This window comes from Bombina bombina, chromosome 6, assembly GCF_027579735.1.
Source record: "Bombina bombina isolate aBomBom1 chromosome 6, aBomBom1.pri, whole genome shotgun sequence".
Lineage (NCBI taxonomy): Eukaryota > Metazoa > Chordata > Amphibia > Anura > Bombinatoridae > Bombina > Bombina bombina.
The window spans coordinates 1,049,657,029-1,049,679,214 of record NC_069504.1 but is presented as its reverse complement, the minus strand read 5'-3'; the positions used below and the strand labels follow the sequence as shown (position 1 = coordinate 1,049,679,214).

The following is a 22,186-nucleotide window of genomic DNA, read 5'->3' as shown; positions in this document are numbered from 1 at the left end:
CCTTCATGGTCATTTTGGTTATTTCATCTAATAACAGATTGTCCAGTTTTTCATCCTGCAATGGAGGCCTATATACAACCCCTATTCTAAAAACATTTTTATCTCCAATTTCCAAAGTCACCCAAATACTTTCCACCTCATCATTTGTTCCTACAATTTCAGTAACCTTTATATTTTCATTTACATACAAAGCAACTCCTCCACCTTTCTTTCCTACTCTGTTCTTTTTAAATAACCTGTATCCAGGTATGACTATGTCCCAGTCATGCAAATCATTGTACCATGTTTCTGTTATAGCTACTAAATCCAAGTTGTCCCTAGTCATTATTGAAATGAGTTCAGGTAATTTATTTCCTAAGCTGCGAGCATTTGTGCTCATGGCACGAAGAATTTTTCTACTAGAATTTCTAGAATTGTTACTTGGACTAACAGTTTTGGCATGCTGTGGGGGGCAGGTGGATATATTAATGCTACCCCCCTTTATTAGTTTAAATGATTTCTAATAAAGTATTTGAACTCCTCTCCCAGATACTCTGTTCCTTTAGCATCCAAATGCAAGCCATCTCTCCTAAATAACCAAGTATCTTTCCAAACAGAGCTATAATGGCCAATAAAACCAAATCCTCGTTCCCTGCACCACTTATCTAACCAAGAATTAAATGTTGTTATCCGCTCCATCTTGCCTGCTTCCTGGTCATACACAGGTAAAATAGCAGAAAATGATAGAGTTGATGCCACAGTCTCTAAATGATTACCTAGGTCACAAAACTCTTTCTGAACAGCAGCAACATGATTACTAGCCAGATCATTTGTTCCTAAATGAACAATCACATCCAACTCACTTCCCTTTCCTGCTGCCTTAACAATTCTCAAAATACGATTCCTATCCCTGTGAGCAGTAGCTCCTGGAAGACATCTAACCTCCCTTGTTTCTCCTTTACTTTCACCTAAATACACATTCCTCAAAATAGAGTCACCCACTAACAGTCTTTTTCTCAAAAACACATCTGCAGTTCTTTCCTGTGTTATGTTACCTGGAGAATCAGGTGCCAATAGATTTAAATTACCTGTTACAGCTTCAGAGGGCTCAGAAACAGCAATCTCCTCATCACAAGTGTATTCGGCAAGAGCAGCATAGGAGTTTTGCAATGGCAGAGGTTGTGGGCAATGCTTCTGGTCTACTGTTCTAATTCTTCCAGAGCCTACAGTGATCCATCTGCCTCTCCTTGCTGATCTCTGGGGTAGAGGGGCTTCTTTCTGAGGCAGCTTTGTAGAGGTAACAGGTATGTTACTTACCTTAGCTTGAAGTTTAGCTATTTCCTCCCTTAACAGGGAAAACTGCTTACAAACAGGACAGCCCCTAAATCTCCAAAAAGTAGAACGATTAAAAAGTGCAAAACACCCATTGCACTGTATCTGAGACATTTTAAACTATGCAACACTTTAACAATAAGAAAAATATAAGTATTATTTTCTACTGAATAAGCCTGAATAACCCTGAATAACTCCTGAAATAACTCAAATATCCTTATGTATTTAATCCTTTTGTAGTTTGATCTCTTTGCTAAGAAGCAGAGCTAAATGTTTAGCAGAGCTAAACAGATCTCTTTAAAATACCCTCAGAAAGATAGGGTGGGGTCCCTCCTAATTGCTCACCTATGCAAACAATCTAATTGTTATCTAATTGCAATACTAAAAACCAGAATACAAAAGAATGTAAATTAACTCAAACCTTTAACTATTCAATTTCTGTAGTGAAACTAATTCACAGTTCAGGTCTACCACCTTTAACTATTCAATTTCTGTAGTGAAACTAATTCACAGTTCAGGTCTACCACCTATAAAAAAAACAAAATATAAAGTTAATAGAAATACAAAATATATTATCTGAAAGTACAAACTATTCAAGTAACAACAATTTAAAAGAGAAATGTTATATACCTTTCTGAAATAACTCAAATATCCTTATGTATTTAATCCTTTTGTAGTTTGATCTCTTTGCTAAGAAGCAGAGCTAAATGTTTAGCAGAGCTAAACAGATCTCTTTAAATACCCTCAGAAAGATAGGGTGGGGTCCCTCCTAATTGCTCACCTATGCAAACAATCTAATTGTTATCTAATTGCAATACTAAAAACCAGAATACAAAAGAATGTAAATTAACTCAAACCTTTAACTATTCAATTTCTGTAGTGAAACTAATTCACAGTTCAGGTCTACCACCTTTAACTATTCAATTTCTGTAGTGAAACTAATTCACAGTTCAGGTCTACCACCTATAAAAAAAACAAAATATAAAGTTAATAGAAATACAAAATATATTATCTGAAAGTACAAACTATTCAAGTAACAACAATTTAAAAGAGAAATGTTATATACCTTTCTGAAATAACTCAAATATCCTTATGTATTTAATCCTTTTGTAGTTTGATCTCTTTGCTAAGAAGCAGAGCTAAATGTTTAGCAGAGCTAAACAGATCTCTTTAAATACCCTCAGAAAGATAGGGTGGGGTCCCTCTAATTGCTCACCTATGCAAACAATCTAATTGTTATCTAATTGCAATACTAAAAACCAGAATACAAAAGAATGTAAATTAACTCAAACCTTTAACTATTCAATTTCTGTAGTGAAACTAATTCACAGTTCAGGTCTACCACCTTTAACTATTCAATTTCTGTAGTGAAACTAATTCACAGTTCAGGTCTACCACCTATAAAAAAACAAAATATAAAGTTAATAGAAATACAAAATATATTATCTGAAAGTACAAACTATTCAAGTAACAACAATTTAAAAGAGAAATGTTATATACCTTTCTGAAATAACTCAAATATCCTTATGTATTTAATCCTTTTGTAGTTTGATCTCTTTGCTAAGAAGCAGAGCTAAATGTTTAGCAGAGCTAAACAGATCTCTTTAAATACCCTCAGAAAGATAGGGTGGGGTCCCTCCTAATTGCTCACCTATGCAAACAATCTAATTGTTATCTAATTGCAATACTAAAAACCAGAATACAAAAGAATGTAAATTAACTCAAACCTTTAACTATTCAATTTCTGTAGTGAAACTAATTCACAGTTCAGGTCTACCACCTTTAACTATTCAATTTCTGTAGTGAAACTAATTCACAGTTCAGGTCTACCACCTATAAAAAAACAAAATATAAAGTTAATAGAAATACAAAATATATTATCTGAAAGTACAAACTATTCAAGTAACAACAATTTAAAAGAGAAATGTTATATACCTTTCTGAAATAACTCAAATATCCTTATGTATTTAATCCTTTTGTAGTTTGATCTCTTTGCTAAGAAGCAGAGCTAAATGTTTAGCAGAGCTAAACAGATCTCTTTAAATACCCTCAGAAAGATAGGGTGGGGTCCCTCCTAATTGCTCACCTATGCAAACAATCTAATTGTTATCTAATTGCAATACTAAAAACCAGAATACAAAAGAATGTAAATAAACTCAAACCTTTAAACTATTCAATGTTCTGTAGTGAAACTAATTCACAGTTCAGGTCTACCACCTTTAACTATTCAATTTCTGTAGTGAAACTAATTCACAGTTCAGGTCTACCACCTATAAAAAAACAAAATATAAAGTTAATAGAAATACAAAATAATTATCTGAAAGTACAAAACTATTCAAGTAACAACAATTTAAAAGAGAAATGTTATATACCTTTCTGAAATAACTCAAATATCCTTATGTATTTAATCCTTTTGTAGTTTGATCTCTTTGCTAAGAAGCAGAGCTAAATGTTTAGCAGAGCTAAACAGATCTCTTTAAATACCCTCAGAAAGATAGGGTGGGGTCCCCTCCTAATTGCTCACCTATGCAAACAATCTAATTGTTATCTAATTGCAATACTAAAAACCAGAATACAAAAGAATGTAAATTAACTCAAACCTTTAACTATTCAATTTCTGTAGTGAAACTAATTCACAGTTCAGGTCTACCACCTTTAACTATTCAATTTCTGTAGTGAAACTAATTCACAGTTCAGGTCTACCACCTATAAAAAAACAAAATATAAAGTTAATAGAAATACAAAATATATTATCTGAAAGTACAAACTATTCAAGTAACAACAATTTAAAAGAGAAATGTTATATACCTTTCTGAAATAACTCAAATATCCTTATGTATTTAATCCTTTTGTAGTTTGATCTCTTTGCTAAGAAGCAGAGCTAAATGTTTAGCAGAGCTAAACAGATCTCTTTAAATACCCTCAGAAAGATAGGGTGGGGTCCCTCCTAATTGCTCACCTACGCAAACAATCTAATTGTTATCTAATTGCAATACTAAAAACCAGAATACAAAAGAATGTAAATTAACTCAAACCTTTAACTATTCAATTTCTGTAGTGAAACTAATTCACAGTTCAGGTCTACCACCTTTAACTATTCAATTTCTGTAGTGAAACTAATTCACAGTTCAGGTCTACCACCTATAAAAAAACAAAATATAAAGTTAATAGAAATACAAAATATATTATCTGAAAGTACAAACTATTCAAGTAACAACAATTTAAAAGAGAAATGTTATATACCTTTCTGAAATAACTCAAATATCCTTATGTATTTAATCCTTTTGTAGTTTGATCTCTTTGCTAAGAAGCAGAGCTAAATGTTTAGCAGAGCTAAACAGATCTCTTTAAATACCCTCAGAAAGATAGGGTGGGGTCCCTCCTAATTGCTCACCTATGCAAACAATCTAATTGTTATCTAATTGCAATACTAAAAACCAGAATACAAAAGAATGTAAATTAACTCAAACCTTTAACTATTCAATTTCTGTAGTGAAACTAATTCACAGTTCAGGTCTACCACCTTTAACTATTCAATTTCTGTAGTGAAACTAATTCACAGTTCAGGTCTACCACCTATAAAAAAACAAAATATAAAGTTAATAGAAATACAAAATATATTATCTGAAAGTACAAACTATTCAAGTAACAACAATTTAAAAGAGAAATGTTATATACCTTTCTGAAATAACTCAAATATCCTTATGTATTTAATCCTTTTGTAGTTTGATCTCTTTGCTAAGAAGCAGAGCTAAATGTTTAGCAGAGCTAAACAGATCTCTTTAAATACCCTCAGAAAGATAGGGTGGGGTCCCTCCTAATTGCTCACCTATGCAAACAATCTAATTGTTATCTAATTGCAATACTAAAAACCAGAATACAAAAGAATGTAAATTAACTCAAACCTTTAACTATTCAATTTCTGTAGTGAAACTAATTCACAGTTCAGGTCTACCACCTTTAACTATTCAATTTCTGTAGTGAAACTAATTCACAGTTCAGGTCTACCACCTATAAAAAAACAAAATATAAAGTTAATAGAAATACAAAATATATTATCTGAAAGTACAAACTATTCAAGTAACAACAATTTAAAAGAGAAATGTTATATACCTTTCTGAAATAACTCAAATATCCTTATGTATTTAATCCTTTTGTAGTTTGATCTCTTTGCTAAGAAGCAGAGCTAAACAGATCTCTTTAAATACCCTCAGAAAGATAGGGTGGGGTCCCTCCTAATTGCTCACCTATGCAAACAATCTAATTGTTATCTAATTGCAATACTAAAAACCAGAATACAAAAGAATGTAAATTAACTCAAACCTTTAACTATTCAATTTCTGTAGTGAAACTAATTCACAGTTCAGGTCTACCACCTTTAACTATTCAATTTCTGTAGTGAAACTAATTCACAGTTCAGGTCTACCACCTATAAAAAAACAAAATATAAAGTTAATAGAAATACAAAATATATTATCTGAAAGTACAAACTATTCAAGTAACAACAATTTAAAAGAGAAATGTTATATACCTTTCTGAAATAACTCAAATATCCTTATGTATTTAATCCTTTTGTAGTTTGATCTCTTTGCTAAGAAGCAGAGCTAAATGTTTAGCAGAGCTAAACAGATCTCTTTAAATACCCTCAGAAAGATAGGGTGGGGTCCCCCTAATTGCTCACCTATGCAAACAATCTAATTGTTATCTAATTGCAATACTAAAAACCAGAATACAAAAGAATGTAAATTAACTCAAACCTTTAACTATTCAATTTCTGTAGTGAAACTAATTCACAGTTCAGGTCTACCACCTTTAACTATTCAATTTCTGTAGTGAAACTAATTCACAGTTCAGGTCTACCACCTTTAACTATTCAATTTCTGTAGTGAAACTAATTCACAGTTCAGGTCTACCACCTTTAACTATTCAATTTCTGTAGTGAAACTAATTCACAGTTCAGGTCTACCACCTTTAACTATTCAATTTCTGTAGTGAAAACTAATTCACAGTTCAGGTCTACCACCTTTAACTATTCAATTTCTGTAGTGAAACTAATTCACAGTTCAGGTCTACCACCTTTAACTATTCAATTTCTGTAGTGAAACTAATTCACAGTTCAGGTCTACCACCTTTAACTATTCAATTTCTGTAGTGAAACTAATTCACAGTTCAGGTCTACCACCTTTAACTATTCAATTTCTGTAGTGAAACTAATTCACAGTTCAGGTCTACCACCTCACAGTTCAGGTCTACCACGACTGACTTCAATTCTATTTCAATAAGGTACAGCTAAAATAAGCTTAAGAATATATCTAAGTTTATCTACATTTATTAAATCATCAGCTTTTTAGCGGTCATCAATTTGTCTTTATAAGAGTTATGTTATATATGCATTTGTTTTTATCAATTAATTTTTTGGATAGGTATTTTTATAAATATATACATTTTCCAAATCTCTCTCTCTCTCTCTCTATATATATATATACATTTTTGATACATTTTTTTATATATTCTATATTTTTATATATACATTTTTTTATATACATTTTTTATATATTTTTTATATATTATGTTTGGTTTTATTTATTTTTGAATTTTGTGCATATACAATGTGGTTTAACTTATGTGTTCCAAAAGATCTGTATACATTTAAATTATCTATTTTTTATTTTTATAAGTCAGTTGCTAATTCATACATAATATAAATTGCGGTATAACAAATTCACAAGTTAGAATTATGTGTACGCTGACAGTATTATGAGATATAAGTAGCGGTTTGCCATTTCTGTATTCTGTTTCTATAACGGCTATATCCGCCAGTAACTGCATACGCCCATTATTATTTTCTAACCAATAGTATTGCTATATTGGCTATATATAGCACACTTTGAAACTTGTTTGTGAGCTTGAAAAAGACCCTTGGACGGTTGAAACGCGTTGCTCTGTGTTTGCTTGTTTTTTGTCCCTCTTAGGCTTCCGTAGGTACGGATATCAGTTACCTGCGTGCAAAGGTGTTTGTTAAACAATACCTGGCTTTATTTCATTGCCACTCTTGTACGGTGTGTTCAAGCTGCTGTTCCTGCTGTCTGGAGATTAAGCCACTGAGAGGAGTTCACATGTTCGCATCACCGATTCCGGTGTAAGTATAGAGTGTATAACCTTATATTGGTGCCTCTTTTGCCGTTTCATCAGTCTCTCGTCTCGTTTCAGCCTGACTGAAATATCCTCAACCTGGGCTCAACAAAGACCGCTTCTTTGGATGACCATTTGGATTCAAGAGATCTCTTATTTCATCCCCTGTTGTTTCTAATAATTGTTTTATTCAGTAACTGTGGCCATTTGTATACTGCACATGTAACTGCATTCTGATCAGCGCATTTGCCACTTTGTATTTCGTTTTTAAACTTGTTCACATTTTATTTTATTTTGTTATTAAATATATGCAGAATCTTGCACATCAATTTTTTGATTATCACATTTATTGGCTATTTTGTGTTTGCACAGAATTTAATTTATATTTACACGTGTTTGTACACAATTTATAATACTCATTTTTACTATTTTTTCACCACACTATTTTAAGCTTTATAGTGCCTGTGTTATTTGAATTTTATGGTTTCATCTAGAATCCATATTATTCTTTTTTCACTTCAGCTCTGAAAATTGAGCAATTTCTAATTCCCAAAAATTAAACTGCACCTTGCTGACTTCTCAAGGCTAACTCTGCTACATATCTATCCCTAATTGGCTTTGAGATAACAACTGCTAAGCAATGCACTATAAATACTAGCATTATAGCCGTGGTTAGCCTTGTTGTCTTAGGAATAACACCCAGAGAGGCTCCTCCAAATAAGGCAAATGTGGGTGGAGTTTGGCTATTGACAAATAATTGCAGTAAAAATGATGTTAACTCCTTAATGCCATTAGGAAGTTCCAAGTCGTCCTAACAGCTCTGGGCTTTAACGCCATTAGGATGGCATGGAATGTCCTAACCAATATAGCATCCTGCAGCCTCCTGCCCTTTGAGAATGGGAACTTGGGCTGGGGGTATGCCTAGCACCATAGGCAGGCCAGGCCCCTATTGTCCAATCCCACCCTTGAAATCATGTTATGCATTGATGATCACATTATTTTATTTTTAAAGCAAATTTTTAAATCAGAACTTCCTTTAATGTTAAACACTTGGACCTGGCATGAAGGGGTTAATGTGTTTTAAAAATGTTAGGTCTTGGTTGATATGTTGTTCTATAACAACAGAAATGGCATGAATGTATTGTAATTACAAAGGGGTTACTGTCCCTTTAATGTAGATAACAGCTTATTATTTTTATTATTAGTCCATTGTTTGTGCTATGCTACCCAGAAACTGTAATTTTTTTGCTGTCAGTAGCAAAGGCAGAGAAAAGCATAAGAAAACACGTGGGCATTTATGTCTGTGATTATGTACATTGGGCAAAGTACCGTAGGATGTTAAATAATTGTCAAAGTTGTGGAAAGGGTTAAAATGTCATGCTCTGGGGCCAATTTAACAACCCCCGTATTGCGGAAAATGTTAATTGTTCCTGCTCGAGCCTTAGGAGTTAAGAAAGCAGCGGTCTTAAGACCACTGCTCCTTAACTCATCCGCCTGTTCTGTGGCGGCGGACAGTAATTCGCCCGATCGCACATGATCGTTTGATTGACACACCTCTGCTAGCGGCCCAATTGGCCACGAATCTGCAGGGGGTGGCATTGCACAAGCAGTTCACTAGAACTGCTCGTGCAATGATAAATGCCAACAGCGTATGCTGTCAGCATTTATCGATGTACGGCGGACATGATCGCTACAGCAGATCATGTCCATCCGCACAATGGTAAATCTACCCCTCTGTCTGAATCATGAAAGTTTAATTTTGACATTACTGACCCTTTAACTGTCAATTAACATGAACTTCTGCTTATATGTAGTGTTGGCACCCAGAATGCTGACATTTAACCCCCTCTATATATTACTGCCCACTCTTACACACCTGGCCGTATGTTTTGTTTTGACTCTGGATGATCCATTTTCATATATCTGTTATAACTGAATCTGTGAAAACAAAGAGAATTGTAAGGTCAAGCCAGAGTTTAAACCTGTCTACACATTCAGAATTCCTCCTATTTGTACATACAGGCTTAGTTCTGTATACACTCTGGTTATGTATATACATACCTGTCAGTATATTTCCTGTTCCTCTGATAGATACATTGGTCTTCCTTCTCCATGTGACTGAGGCGTGTGTAATCATTAGGGTATACATAAGTGAGATGTACCTGGGAAGGAATACAGATATAGATTTATGTTTTAGTGTTAAGATATGTGACAGCTAGTATAAAATAAACGGAGGATTAAAACAGTTAAAACTTTCCCATTAAATAATTACGCATATAGGGCAGATTACAAGTGGCGCACTAATGTTAGCGCAAGTCACCATAAGCAATATTGTGACCGCGCTAACGTGTATGCATTTTACAAGTTTGAAAGTAAACATCTATGCGTGAGCACAAACAAATTTAGAATGCACCAGTTTGTGAGTGGAGACCTAGAGCACCAAACGCAACATAAATACATTAAAATAAAGTTTTACACTCATATATACACTATGTGATAAAAAAGTATTCATATAAATATTGATATTTTTTTTTTATAAGGGTTGAAAGATATTTGGCATAAGACAAGGTATTTGAATGGAAAGGGTTTTTAATGTGTTTATATATATATATATATATATATATGTCTAAAAAATGTGAATGGCTGGGTGTATATATATATATAAATCAAAAAAAATCCCAGCCAAGGAGTCTTAGAATTAATAGGCAATTAAATTACGTAATAAAAGAATAACATTTGTGTTGCAAATACAAAAAAAGAAGGAAAGACACAAAAGATGAGAGCTTACTCATATCGACACAGTACCCCATCCACCAAACATATCCATACTGCAAAACAATCCTAATCACAAACAAAATTAAAACAAGAGTAATAAATTTGAACAGGAAAACACCCCCCGGGCGTCCCCAGGGAGTGAAGACACAATCCACTGTCATCTCAAAAAGAGATGTTAGTATAGCTTTAAATGTAGCCAACAATAATTGTGCACAATACTTCACAATCTGACAATGTCCTCATATGACATCAATTTCTCTCCAGCAAATCAAAATCCATATTATGATATTTGTATCCAAACTGGAAAAGAAAAAAGAAACTTTCTTGTGTAAAGTTCAAAAAAGATACAAACTAAATGTCCTTTCATGTATCAGACTGAAAACGGAAATTAAAGTTCTTGATACAATGTGTAACAATGTTCTGAGAAATAATTATTTGTACCAGCCCTTGGACCCAGATCCTGTGGGGATAGAACGTTATGGGCTAAACCAGTGAAACTGATGCACATTAAGATATCTTTTAAATGTCGTGAAGAAGGCACTTTACAAAGCGACAATTCAACCCATATGATGTGCCGGAGCATAATTGACTATAGCTGGTGGTGCGGTCCACTATTTAAATATTATATATATATATATATATATATATATATATATTTTATATATATATGCATATACATACCCCCCAACTGTCCCGATTTTTGTGGGGACAGTCCCGAATTGAAGGGTCTGTCCGCCTGTCCCAGTAACAGTGCTGTCTGCCTGCCCTGAAGACTCGCCAGAAATACGGGCCGTCAAGCTCCGTTCGGAGCTTGATAGATAGGCCCCATAGAACGAATTATCAATTTCCATTTAAAATGCTTAAGAATGATAGAAGATGCCGATTGGATGAAGACTTCAGAAACTGTGAGTGGATCTTCGGGGGTTACCGTAACGTTTTTTTAAATCTTTTTTGGGTGAGTTTTTTTTTAGAGTAGGGTTTTGGGCTTTATGTAAAAGAGCCGAATGCCCTTTTAAGGCAATGCCCATACAAATAATACCCTTTCATGACAATGGGTAGCTTAGGTTTTTGGTAGAGTTAGGTTTTTTATTTGGGGGGGTTGGTGGGTGGTGGGGTTTTACTGTCGGGGGGTCTTTGTATTTGATTTCTGTAGGGCAATGCCCTACAAAAGCCCTTTTTATGGGCTATTGGTAGTTTATTGTAGACTAGAGTTTTTTTATTTGGGGGGGGCATTTTTATTTTTAGAGGGCTATTAGATATTGAGGGCCAATTTAACAAAATGTCTTGCGGACCTGATCCGACAGTGCGGATCAGGTCCGCAAGACAATCGCTGAATGCGGAGAGCAATACGCTCTCCGTATTCAGCATTGCACCAGCAGCTCACAGGAGCTGCTGGTGCAACACCGCCCCCTGCAGACTCGCGGCCAATGGGCCGCCAGCAGGGGGTGTCAATCAACCCGATCCGTACTTGAATTCCAGCGATTCCTGTCTGCCTGCTCAGAGCAGGTCTTTGTGACCGCTGCTCCATAACTTGTGTTTCTGGTGAGTCTGAAGGCTCGCCAGAAACATGGGCCATCAAGCTCCGTTCGGAGGCCTCAAGGTGTAATTTGTTTTTATTTTTGATAATTTTGATTGTTATTTTTCGTAATTTAGTATTTTTTATTTTTTGTAATTTTAGACTTACATTTTTTTAGTAGTGTTATTTTTTTTAATGTGTAATTTTTTTTCATTGGTAGTTATTTTAATGTTAGTATAATAGTTTAGTATAATAGTTATGTTAGGTTAATTGTTAGTTTAAACTTAGGTTTTTTTAATTTCACAGGTAAGTTTTTATTTTAAGATAGGGATATTGTAATTTTAATTTAAGTTAAGGGGTGATAGGTTTAGGGGTTAATAGGTTTAATTTATTAGTGGCAATGTGGGGGGCTGGCGGTTTAGGGGTAAATAGGTTTATTTAGTAGTGCAATGTCGGGGGCTGGCGGGTTTGGGGTTAATAGGTTTAGTTAGTGGCGGCGTGGTGGCGGGGAGCGGCCAAAATAGGGGTTAATAACTTTATTATAGTGGCAGGGTTGTGGGCGGGCAGCAGATTAGGGGTTTAATAAGTTTTAAATAGTGTTTGCGATGTGGGAGTGTTGCGTTTTTAGGGGTTAATAGGTAGTTTATGGGTGTTAGTGTACTTTGTAACACTTTAGTTATGAGTTTTGGTGAACATTTTGTTACACAAAATCCATAACTACTGCTTTCAGATGGCAGAATGGATCGTGTCGGTATAGTGCTGTAACGCAAGCTTTTTAGCCTCACCGCACAACCTGTAATACTGGCGCTATGGAAATCCCACGCAAAAACGTAATTTTTTGGAGTGCAGAGGATTGATGTTGCGTTACAGGCTAAAATGCTTGCAGTATAGCTATACGACACGACTCGTATTCGCTGTGTTACTGTTTTTACGCTGTAATTGCCATTTTTCAGCGGTAAAACCGTAACGCAAAACTCATAATCTAGGTGAAAGATAATTTAAAAAAAAAATATAATATATAGTGGAGCGGTATTTTGCGTTTTCGCTATAGCTTTTCATTTTTGTTGCTAGTCGTGTTGCGCTGGTATTACAAGTTTTTTTCTTTATGGAATAACACAAATCGGGCTAAAATTGAAATTCAAAAATCGCAATCGTGTTTTCCGATTCCCAGGAGAAATCAATAGAGAAGAAAAAGTGGGGAAAAAAAATCTAACACCCACTCTCTCGCGCAAACACTATAGCATTTTCGCAATTGCGCTAATGGACATGAAAATATGGTATGTTCTACTAAATATTTCTAAACAATTTTAAACAAATTGTTAAATATATATTATATATATATATATATATATTATTATATATAAGGTTATAGATATATACAGATATATATTTATGAATATTTATTTAAAATACATCCGATAATATAAAAGGGCCAAGTGTGTTTGTCGAAGCTGTAATGCGCAGTAGAGACTGCGTGAGGACAAACACACCTGGGGGGGAATATCTATCAAGCCATCAACCGGAAATACGCTGGGAATTCCGCAGTGTAATTGTGTCAAGCTTGATCCGACCTAGTTATCAAAGCCTACAGACTCACAAAATTTTAAAATCTGTGACGTAACATGCGATCCGCCGGTCTCAATCCGACACAGATCGATGCTTACTTCATTACAGATGTTCCGAATACACATTTGGCACTATTTGACACAAAGTTATCAAATAGTTAACAGGTACGCTCGCGGCTATTCCGAGCCCAGCATACCTGGTTTTCAATCCACCACCCTGGAGGCCGCGGATGCCATAGGAATCAATGGGAATCTGAAAGCAGCGAAAGCTTATGTTCGGTGCTGCCAGATATCCCATTGATTTTGTAATGTAGAAATCCAGTTACGTTTACACCTAACACCCTAACATAAGCCCTGAGTCTAAACACCCCTAATCTGCCGCCCGACATCGCCGCCACCTACATAATGTTATTAGCCCCTATCCCGCCACTCCTGGACCTCGCCGCCACCTTAATAAAATTATTAACCCTTATCCCTCCGCTCCCGGACCCCGTCCCCCCACTAAATAAACGTATTAACCCCTAGACCTCTGACCTCCCTCATTACTACCACTAATTAAAAATATTTACCCCTAAACCGCCATCCCTTCACATTGCCATAAACTAAATTAAGCTATTAACCCCTAAACCTAACAAGCCGCTAACTTTAACTTAAAATTACCTCATCCCTATCTTGAAATAAATTTAAAATTACCTGTAGAATTAAAATCAACTATTTTTAAACTATTAATTAACCTACCCTAACTATTATAATAAACTTAAATTAAACTACCAATTAAATTAACTAAATTACATATTTAAAAAAACCTAACCCTACTCAAATTATTTAAATCTACTATTTAACCTTTTTAAAATTACTAAATTACAAAAAAAAATAAACGATAAGTTACAAAAAATAAAAAAACACTAAAATTAAGGAAAAAAAACAAACCACATTATCAAAAATAAAAAGCATTACACTTAATCGAATAGCCCTATCAAAATAAAAAAGCCCCCCCAAAATAAAAAAAAAACCCTAGCCTACACTAAAAGAGAGCAAAAGAGGTGAGAGAGAGCAAAAAGAGAGGGGGGAGAGAGAGCAAAGCGAGGGGGGAGAGAGAGAGAGCAAAAGCGAGGGGGAGAGAGAGAGCAAAAGCGAGGGGGGAGAGAGAGCAAAAGCGAGGGGGGAGAGAGAGCAAAAGGGAGGGGGAAGAGAGAGCAAAAGAGAGGGGGGGAGAGAGCAAAAGAAAGGGGGGGAGAAAGAGAGCAAAAGAGAGGGGGAGAGAGAGAGCAAAAGAGAGGGGGAGAGAGAGAGCAAAACAGAAGGGAGAGAAAGCAAAAGAGATGGGGGGAGAGAGAGAGCAAAATAGACGGGGAGAGAGAGAAAGCAAAAAAGAAGGGGAGAGAGAGCAAAAGACAAAGGGGAGAGAGAGCAAAAGAGAGGGGGAAGAGAGAGAGCGCAAAGAGAGTGGGAGACTGGACTACGGCAATGCACTCTACGCCGGGTCCACCATCAAGCTCCAGAAACGACTCCAACGCATCCAGAACACCTCGGCCAGACTCATCCTCGACATCCCTCGCCAAAACCACATCACCAAACACCTAAGGAACCTACACTGGCTCCCCGTCAACAAGAGAATCACCTTCAAGCTCCTAACCCATGCATTCCAAGGCCCTCCACACATCGGTCCTGAATACATCAACCACCGTGTCAATTTCTACACCCCTCCAGACAACTCCACACTCTGCCCGACCAGCACTCGCAGTCATCCCCCGCATCAAGAAAAAAAACAGCTGGAGGAAAATCCTTCTCCTATATGGCAGCAAGGTCATGGAACTCCCTCCCGCTGCACCTCAGACAATCCACCTCCCTTACAAACTTCAGGAAGGACCTCAAGACCTGGCTCTTTGAATGAATCGTCTTCCCTTAGGGGGGAGAGAGAGAGAGAGAGAGAGCAAAAGAGAGGGGAGAGGGAGAGAGAGAGCAAAAGAGAGGGGGGAGAGAGAGAAAGAGAGAGAGCAAAAGAGAGGGGGGAGAGACAGCAAAAGAGAGGGGGGGGAGAGACAGAGTAAAATAAAAGTATTAACCCCTAAACCTCTGGCCTCCCACATAACTACCACTAACTAAACCTAATAACCCCTAAACCGCCAGCCCTTCACATTGCCATAAACTAAATTAAGCTATTAACCCCTAAACCTAACAAGCCGCTAACTTTAAATTAAAATTACCACATCCCTATCTTAAAATAAATTTAAACTTACCTGTAGAATTAAAATCAACTATTTTTTAACTATTAATTAACCTACCCTAACAATTATACTAAACTTAAATTAAACTACCAATGTAAATTAACTAAATTACATATTAAAAAAAACCCTTAACCCTACTCAAATTATTTAAATTTACTATTTAACTTTATTAAAAATTACTAAATTACAAAAAAATAAATGATGTTACAAAAAAATAAAAAAACACTAAAATTACGGAAACCCCCCCCCCCCCCCCACATTATCAAAAATAAAAAAGAATTACACTTAATCGAATAGCCCTATCAAAAAAAAAAAAAAACAAAAAAAAAAAAAAAACCCTAGCCTACACTAAGAGAGAGCAAAAGAGGGGAGAGAGAGCAAAATAGAGGGGGAGAGAGAGCAAAGAGAGGAGGGGAGAGAGAGCAAAAGAGAGGGGGGGAGAGAGAGAGAGAGAGAGAGAGAGAGCAAAAGCGAAGGGGGAGAGAGAGCAAAAGAAAGGGGGGGGAGAGAGAGAAAAAGAGAGGGGGGAAAGAGAGAGCAAAAGAGAGGGGGGAGAGAGAGAGCAAAAGAGAGGGGAGAGAGAGAGCAAAAGAGAGGGGGAGAGAGAGAGCAAAAGAGAGGGGCAGGGAGAGCGAGCAAAAGAGAGGGGCTGGGAGAGAGAGAGAGAGAGCAAAATAGAGGGGGAAGAGAGAGCAAAAGAGAGGGGGGAGAGAGAGTGCAAAAGAGAGGGGGGAGAGAGCGCAAAAGAGAGGGGGGAGAGAGAGAGCAAAAGAGGGGGCGGGAGAGAGAGAGCAAAACAGAAGGGAGAGAAAGCAAAAGAGATGGGGAGAGAGATAGAGCAAAAGATAGGGGGAGAGAGAGAGCACAAAAGAAAGGGGAAGAGAGAGAGAGCAAAATAGACGGGGAGAGAGAGAAAGCAAAAAAAAAGGGGGAGAGAGAGCAAACGACAGGGGGAGAGAGAGCAAAAGAGAGGGGAAGAGAGAGCAAAAGAAAGGGGGGGGAGAGAGAGAAAAAGAGAGGGGGGAGAGAGAGAGCAAAAGAGAGGGGGGAGAGAGAGAGCAAAAGAGAGGGGGAGAGAGAGAGCAAAAGAGAGGGGGAGAGAGAGAGCAAAAGAGGGGCAGGGAGAGCGAGCAAAAGAGAGGGGCTGGGAGAGAGAGAGAGAGAGAGCAAAATAGAGGGGGAAGAGAGAGCAAAAGAGAGGGGGGAGAGAGCGCAAAAGAGAGGGGGAGAGAGAGAGCAAAAGAGGGGGCGGGAGAGAGAGAGCAAAACAGAAGGGAGAGAAAGCAAAAGAGATGGGGAGAGAGATAGAGCAAAAGAGAGGGGGAGAGAGAGAGCACAAAAGAAAGGGGAAGAGAGAGAGAGCAAAATAGACGGGGAGAGAGAGAAAGCAAAAAAAAAGGGGGAGAGAGAGCAAACGACAGGGGGAGAGAGAGCAAAAGAGAGGGGAAGAGAGAGAGCACAAAAGAGAGGGGGAGAGAGAGTTAAACAGAGGGAGGAGGGAGAGAGAGAACAAAAGAGAGGGGAGAGGGAGAGAGAGAGCAAAAGAGAAGGGGGAGAGAGGAGAGGAGAGAGAGAGAGAGAGAGAGAGAGAGAGAGAGAGAGAGCAAAAGATGAGGGGGGGAGAGAGAGCAAGGGGTGGGACTGCTGTACTGCAAGAAATGGCCTGTGCGTGAAATAGCTGAATGCCCTTTTCAGGGCAATGTAAAAGAGCTGAATACTCTTTTAAGGGCAATGCCCATACAAATGCCCTTTTCAGGGCAATGGGTAGCTTAGGTTTTTGGTAGAGTTAGATTTTTTATTTTGGGGGGTTAGTTGGGTTGTGGGTTTTAATGTTGGGGGGTCTTTGTATTTTTTCCATGTAAAAGAGCTGATTTATTTAGGGCAATGCCCTACAAAAGGCCCTTTTAAGGGCTATTGGTAGTTTATTGTAGGCTAGGGTTTTTTTTTATTTGGGGGGGCTTTTTTATTTTTATAGGGCTATTAGATTAGGTGCAGTGTTAATTTTGACGGCAAATTTCGATTTAGTCTTAGTTTTTAGTCATATTTTAGTCATCTGAATTGTTTTAGTTTTAGTCTAGTTATAGTTAACTGAATCTCCAGTAGATTTTAGTCGACTAAATCTCCAATAAATTTAGACGACTAAAATCTAAGTGGTTTAGTTATGGGTGTAATGCATTATTTAAGTATGTCTCTATAATTTGCAAACTGATTATATACTCCAGGAGTAAACATAACACCTGTTATTATTTATGGTATTAAGGTTTAAACATGCAATACAGACACAGATTTAGCCGATGTGATATATAACGTCTTTATTAAAATTAAATAAAACCAAGTTTCATAAACAAAAAGAAGTGCAACTTTAAATATAAAAAATAAAACTTTTGGGGGCGTGTCCAAGAGCGACTGTGGACGGTCGCATCTTCTCAGTGCTCCTGCCGATCACCCAGCAATCCGCCGGTGTAGGGGTACCTATTACAGCGATTTAATACACAAAACGATCAGCACTACTGGTATAGTGGTTTGTTTGGAGAAAATCAGGTTACTCACTGTATTTCTGACGCTAGAGCGCGAGAGTGGACAATATAGGCCTGGAGCGGCGGCTCAGGACAGGCAGCGCTACCCCCCTCGGTCCCCCGAGGGTAATTGTCAGGACTGGACATAATAGAATATAAACTTCTCACACTTTTACAGCACTATAGAAGAAAGGGGATCTTTCAAACATAAAAAAACCTGAGGCTACCAAACAATCTCTTGCTGCGCAATAAATATGGCCAACCGTGATGGAAGTTAACTACCTGCATCGCATTGACGACAATTATGGAAAGAATTGAACACCGCTTTATGGGTCTGCTACAAAGGGCTCCTTGGGACTTTCTAATGCAACCACATATGATATACTTTAACCCGGAGAGCAGAGCGGAAGACAGGGAGGCGACAGCTACGGAAGATACAACCGCGGCAAAGAACTTTCCCATGGTTACCTCCCTACAAAGCAAGCGGGGAGTCAAGGCTAGTGCAGTGTCAGCTTTACAGGGTTCACCTCGAAAGAAGTCGCCCCAGCAAAATAGCAGACCGCCAGTGACTAACAAGCAACAGAAGAGCACTATCTCCATGGCGCCTCTCAGTGCAGCTATAAAGTCCAAATACAATTATGGCGCTAGAACACGCTACACAGCAGCCTCTAAACAACTCAAGAAGCCCAGCACTTTCTCCCACGCTGTTTTGTGGACAAATCGACATGGCCAGGAAGCATTCCTTATACAGGGTACTGGAAGTGATTCCCGGTTTAATATACCTACGGAGAACACATCATCTATTACGGATGCAGCATTAAAATGGCAGCTGGGTATATCTTTTTACTCTGACGGAAAAGACTTTGGCAAACAGTCTAAAATGAAATATTATTGGGACATGATAAAGCCAGCCTAACGTAATCTTGGTACTGTAAAATGCTGTTTAATATTGTTGGTTTAAATATGTTTTGATCCTGTTTATATCTATGAGTCTCCTTTTGTTCTGTTATGCAGTTTCTTTTTCTTTTTTTCTTTTTTTTTTCTCTTTGTTTAGACCACAAAAAATGGTCGCTTGCCTCTGTGAGTTGTATGTTAATATAACACCCAGTCCTGACCGGTACATCTATATAAATCCTTAAAAGAAGTAAATAGTTTCATGATGCTTTTGAATATGATGATGTACGTTTATGCAAATTTTCATTTCTGTTATATGTAGAAAATAACGCTAGTACAAAATGAGGGTAGATGTCTATTATCATGTGAACAGAGTTATGTTTCTCAAGACTAATGTATTTTGCCTGCATTTTCCATCAGATTGTACACCATACACATATTGGAATTCTCGTGTCATATGTGCAATCTTTTAAGTTAAAATTATAACCCCTTGGACTTTGAACTATATCACTATATAGGTCCAAAAGTGGCCTTACACTTTGATATCAAGGATGAAAGATGAGGACTGTTAACATCTCCACTACAAACCAGAAATGTCTTGAATGCTTTGTTTATGTTTTTCATTCGTGTTAATGCTTTTTTGACCTCAATAAAAAATATTAATAAAAAAACAAAAAAACAGAAAAAAAACAAAAAAACAACAACACTATGATAGATATCAAAGGTAGAACAAACATTTTTTTGGCCATAATAAATTGGTAATGCCATTAATATACAAAAAAAAACCAAAACAAAAAAAACTTTAAACTGTATTGCCCAATATAAAAACTTTAACAGTTCTCTGTTATTAATTAAAACACAGTATCAAGTAACTCAACACAACAAAAAGTTTCTTCAGCTAGCACAGGCACAGCATAACTTAACCCCATACTCGTGGGTTATGCTTATTTCTATAGGAAGAATCAATTGATTGTTCATAAATTATAAACATTTTCGGCAATGATATTAGCACTGCTCTAGAACTTCCAAACTCATTATATACTCCTGGAGTAAAGGTTTATTAACCTGTTTTTATTTATGGTATTAAGGTTTGACCATGCAATAGAGATTTAAAACTGTTGTGGTATATAACATGTCTTGATTTATCTTAAAATGTATTAAATTAAGTTTCATAAATTTGACAAAAGAACAGGTAATTTGAAATGGATTGATTACAAAACTTTACATAAAATGTTTTTGTCAGCAAATTTTGATTTAGTTTTAGTCATAGTCTATTGACTAAATGTCATTTTGATTTAATTTTAGTCATAGTCTTGACTAAAATGCCATTTTAGTTTTAGTCGTATTTTAGTCATCAGAATCTCTTAGTTTTATAGTCATTTTAGTCTAGTTTTAGTCGACGAAATTAACATTGATTAGGTGTAATTGTTTTTATTTTTGATAATTTTGTTTGTTATTTTTTCGTAATTTAGAGTTTGTTATTTTTCGTAATTTTGTATTTTTTATTTTTTGTAATTTTAGACTTAAATTTTTTAGTAGTGTTAGTTTTTTTTTTAATGTGTAATTGTTTTAAATTGGTAGTTATTTTAATTTTAGTATAATAGTTTAGTATAATAGTTATGTTAGCTTAATTGTTAGTTTAAACTTAGTTTTTTTTATTTCACAGGTAAGTTTTTATTTATTTTAAGATAGGGATATTGTAATTTTAATTTAAAGTTAAGGGGTGATAAGTTTAGGGGTTAATAGTTTAAAGGGACACTGAACCCAAATGTTTTCTTTAGTGATTCAGTTAGAGCATGCAATTTTAAGCAACTTTCTAATTTAATTCTATTATCACATTTTCTTCATTCTCTTGGTATGTTTAATAGGGGTTAATAACTTTATTATAGTGGTGGGGATGTGGGCGGGCAGCAGATTAGGGGTTAATACGTTTTTAATAGTGTTTGCGATGCGGGAGGGTTGCGGTTTAAGGTTAATAGGTAGTTTATGTGTGTTCGTGTACTTTGTAACACTTTAGTTATGAGTTTTGTGAAACATTTTTGTTACACAAAATCCATAACTACTGCTTTCAGATGGCGGAATGGATTGTGTCGGTATAGGCTTTAATGCAAGCTTTTTAGCCTCACCACACAATCTGTAATACCGGCGCTATGGAAATCCCACGCAAAAACGTCATTTTTTTGGAGTGCAGGGTTGACGTTGCATTACAGGCTAAAATGGTTGCGATATAGCTATACCAACACGACTCATAATAGCTGTATTACTGTTTTTACGCTGAAATTGCCATTTTTTCAGCTTTAAATTCGTAACGCAAAACTCGTAATCTAGGTGAAAGATAATAATATTTTTTTTATAATAATATAAAGTGGAGCGGTATTTTGCATTTTCGCTATTGCTTTTCATTTTTGTGTTAGTCGGGATACGCTGGTATTACAAGTAGTTTTTTTCTTTAGCGGTAACACAAATCGGGCTTAAAATCGAAATTCGAAAATCGCAATCGTGTTTTCGCATTTCCCAGGAGAAATCAATAGAGAAAAAAAAGTGGGGAAAAATATCTGACACCCACTCTCTCGAGCGAACACTATAGCATTTTCGCAATTGTGCTAACCGGACATGAAAATATGATTATGTTCTACTAAATATTTCTACATATATCTGATGGTTTTGTTAAACAAATATATATTTATATATATATTTCTAGATTAATATATATATTAATATATATAGGTATAGATCTATACATATATATATATATATATATATATATATATATATATATATATATATATATATATATATATATATATATATATATATATATATATATATATATATATATATATATATAGGAATATCTATTTAAAAATACATAGAACATATTATGCTATGTGCAGAACATTGGAATGTGAAAATGTTATCATAAAAACACAGTTAAACAGTGTAAATGTACTTTGCAATGTTTTTTATGTGTTTTGTGACACTTTTTAATTTCTGTAAACAGTTAACCACAGCTCTGAGATTGTGGTAAGGATTGAAATTGTTATATCCGGGCAATTAAAACTGCTCGTGAAAACACATTATCACTTGCACAATAAAGTTTACGCCTCACTTGTAATCTAGCCGAATGTGTTTTATTGCGTATTTACTGTAAATATTTTACATTCCAATGTTTCTTCACATAGTAGGAAAATGTTCTTAGTATTTTTAAATATATATTATTACATATATCTGTATATTTCTATACCTGTA

The 22,186-nt window shown here is 35.9% G+C and overlaps 1 protein-coding gene across 1 annotated transcript in view; it reads right to left on the bottom strand.

Annotated features, from left to right (window-relative positions):
• Nucleotides 1-22,186, bottom strand: part of B4GALNT3 (beta-1,4-N-acetyl-galactosaminyltransferase 3) — a 317,092-nt gene that overhangs the window by 55,213 nt on the left and 239,693 nt on the right. Inside the window, exons 12-13 of the mRNA XM_053718828.1 lie at nucleotides 9,505-9,605; nucleotides 9,320-9,381 (exon numbers count right to left, since the gene is read on the bottom strand). Of these exons, the coding sequence (XP_053574803.1) occupies nucleotides 9,320-9,381; nucleotides 9,505-9,605 (163 nt within the window). The remainder of the gene's footprint in view (nucleotides 1-9,319; nucleotides 9,382-9,504; nucleotides 9,606-22,186) is intronic.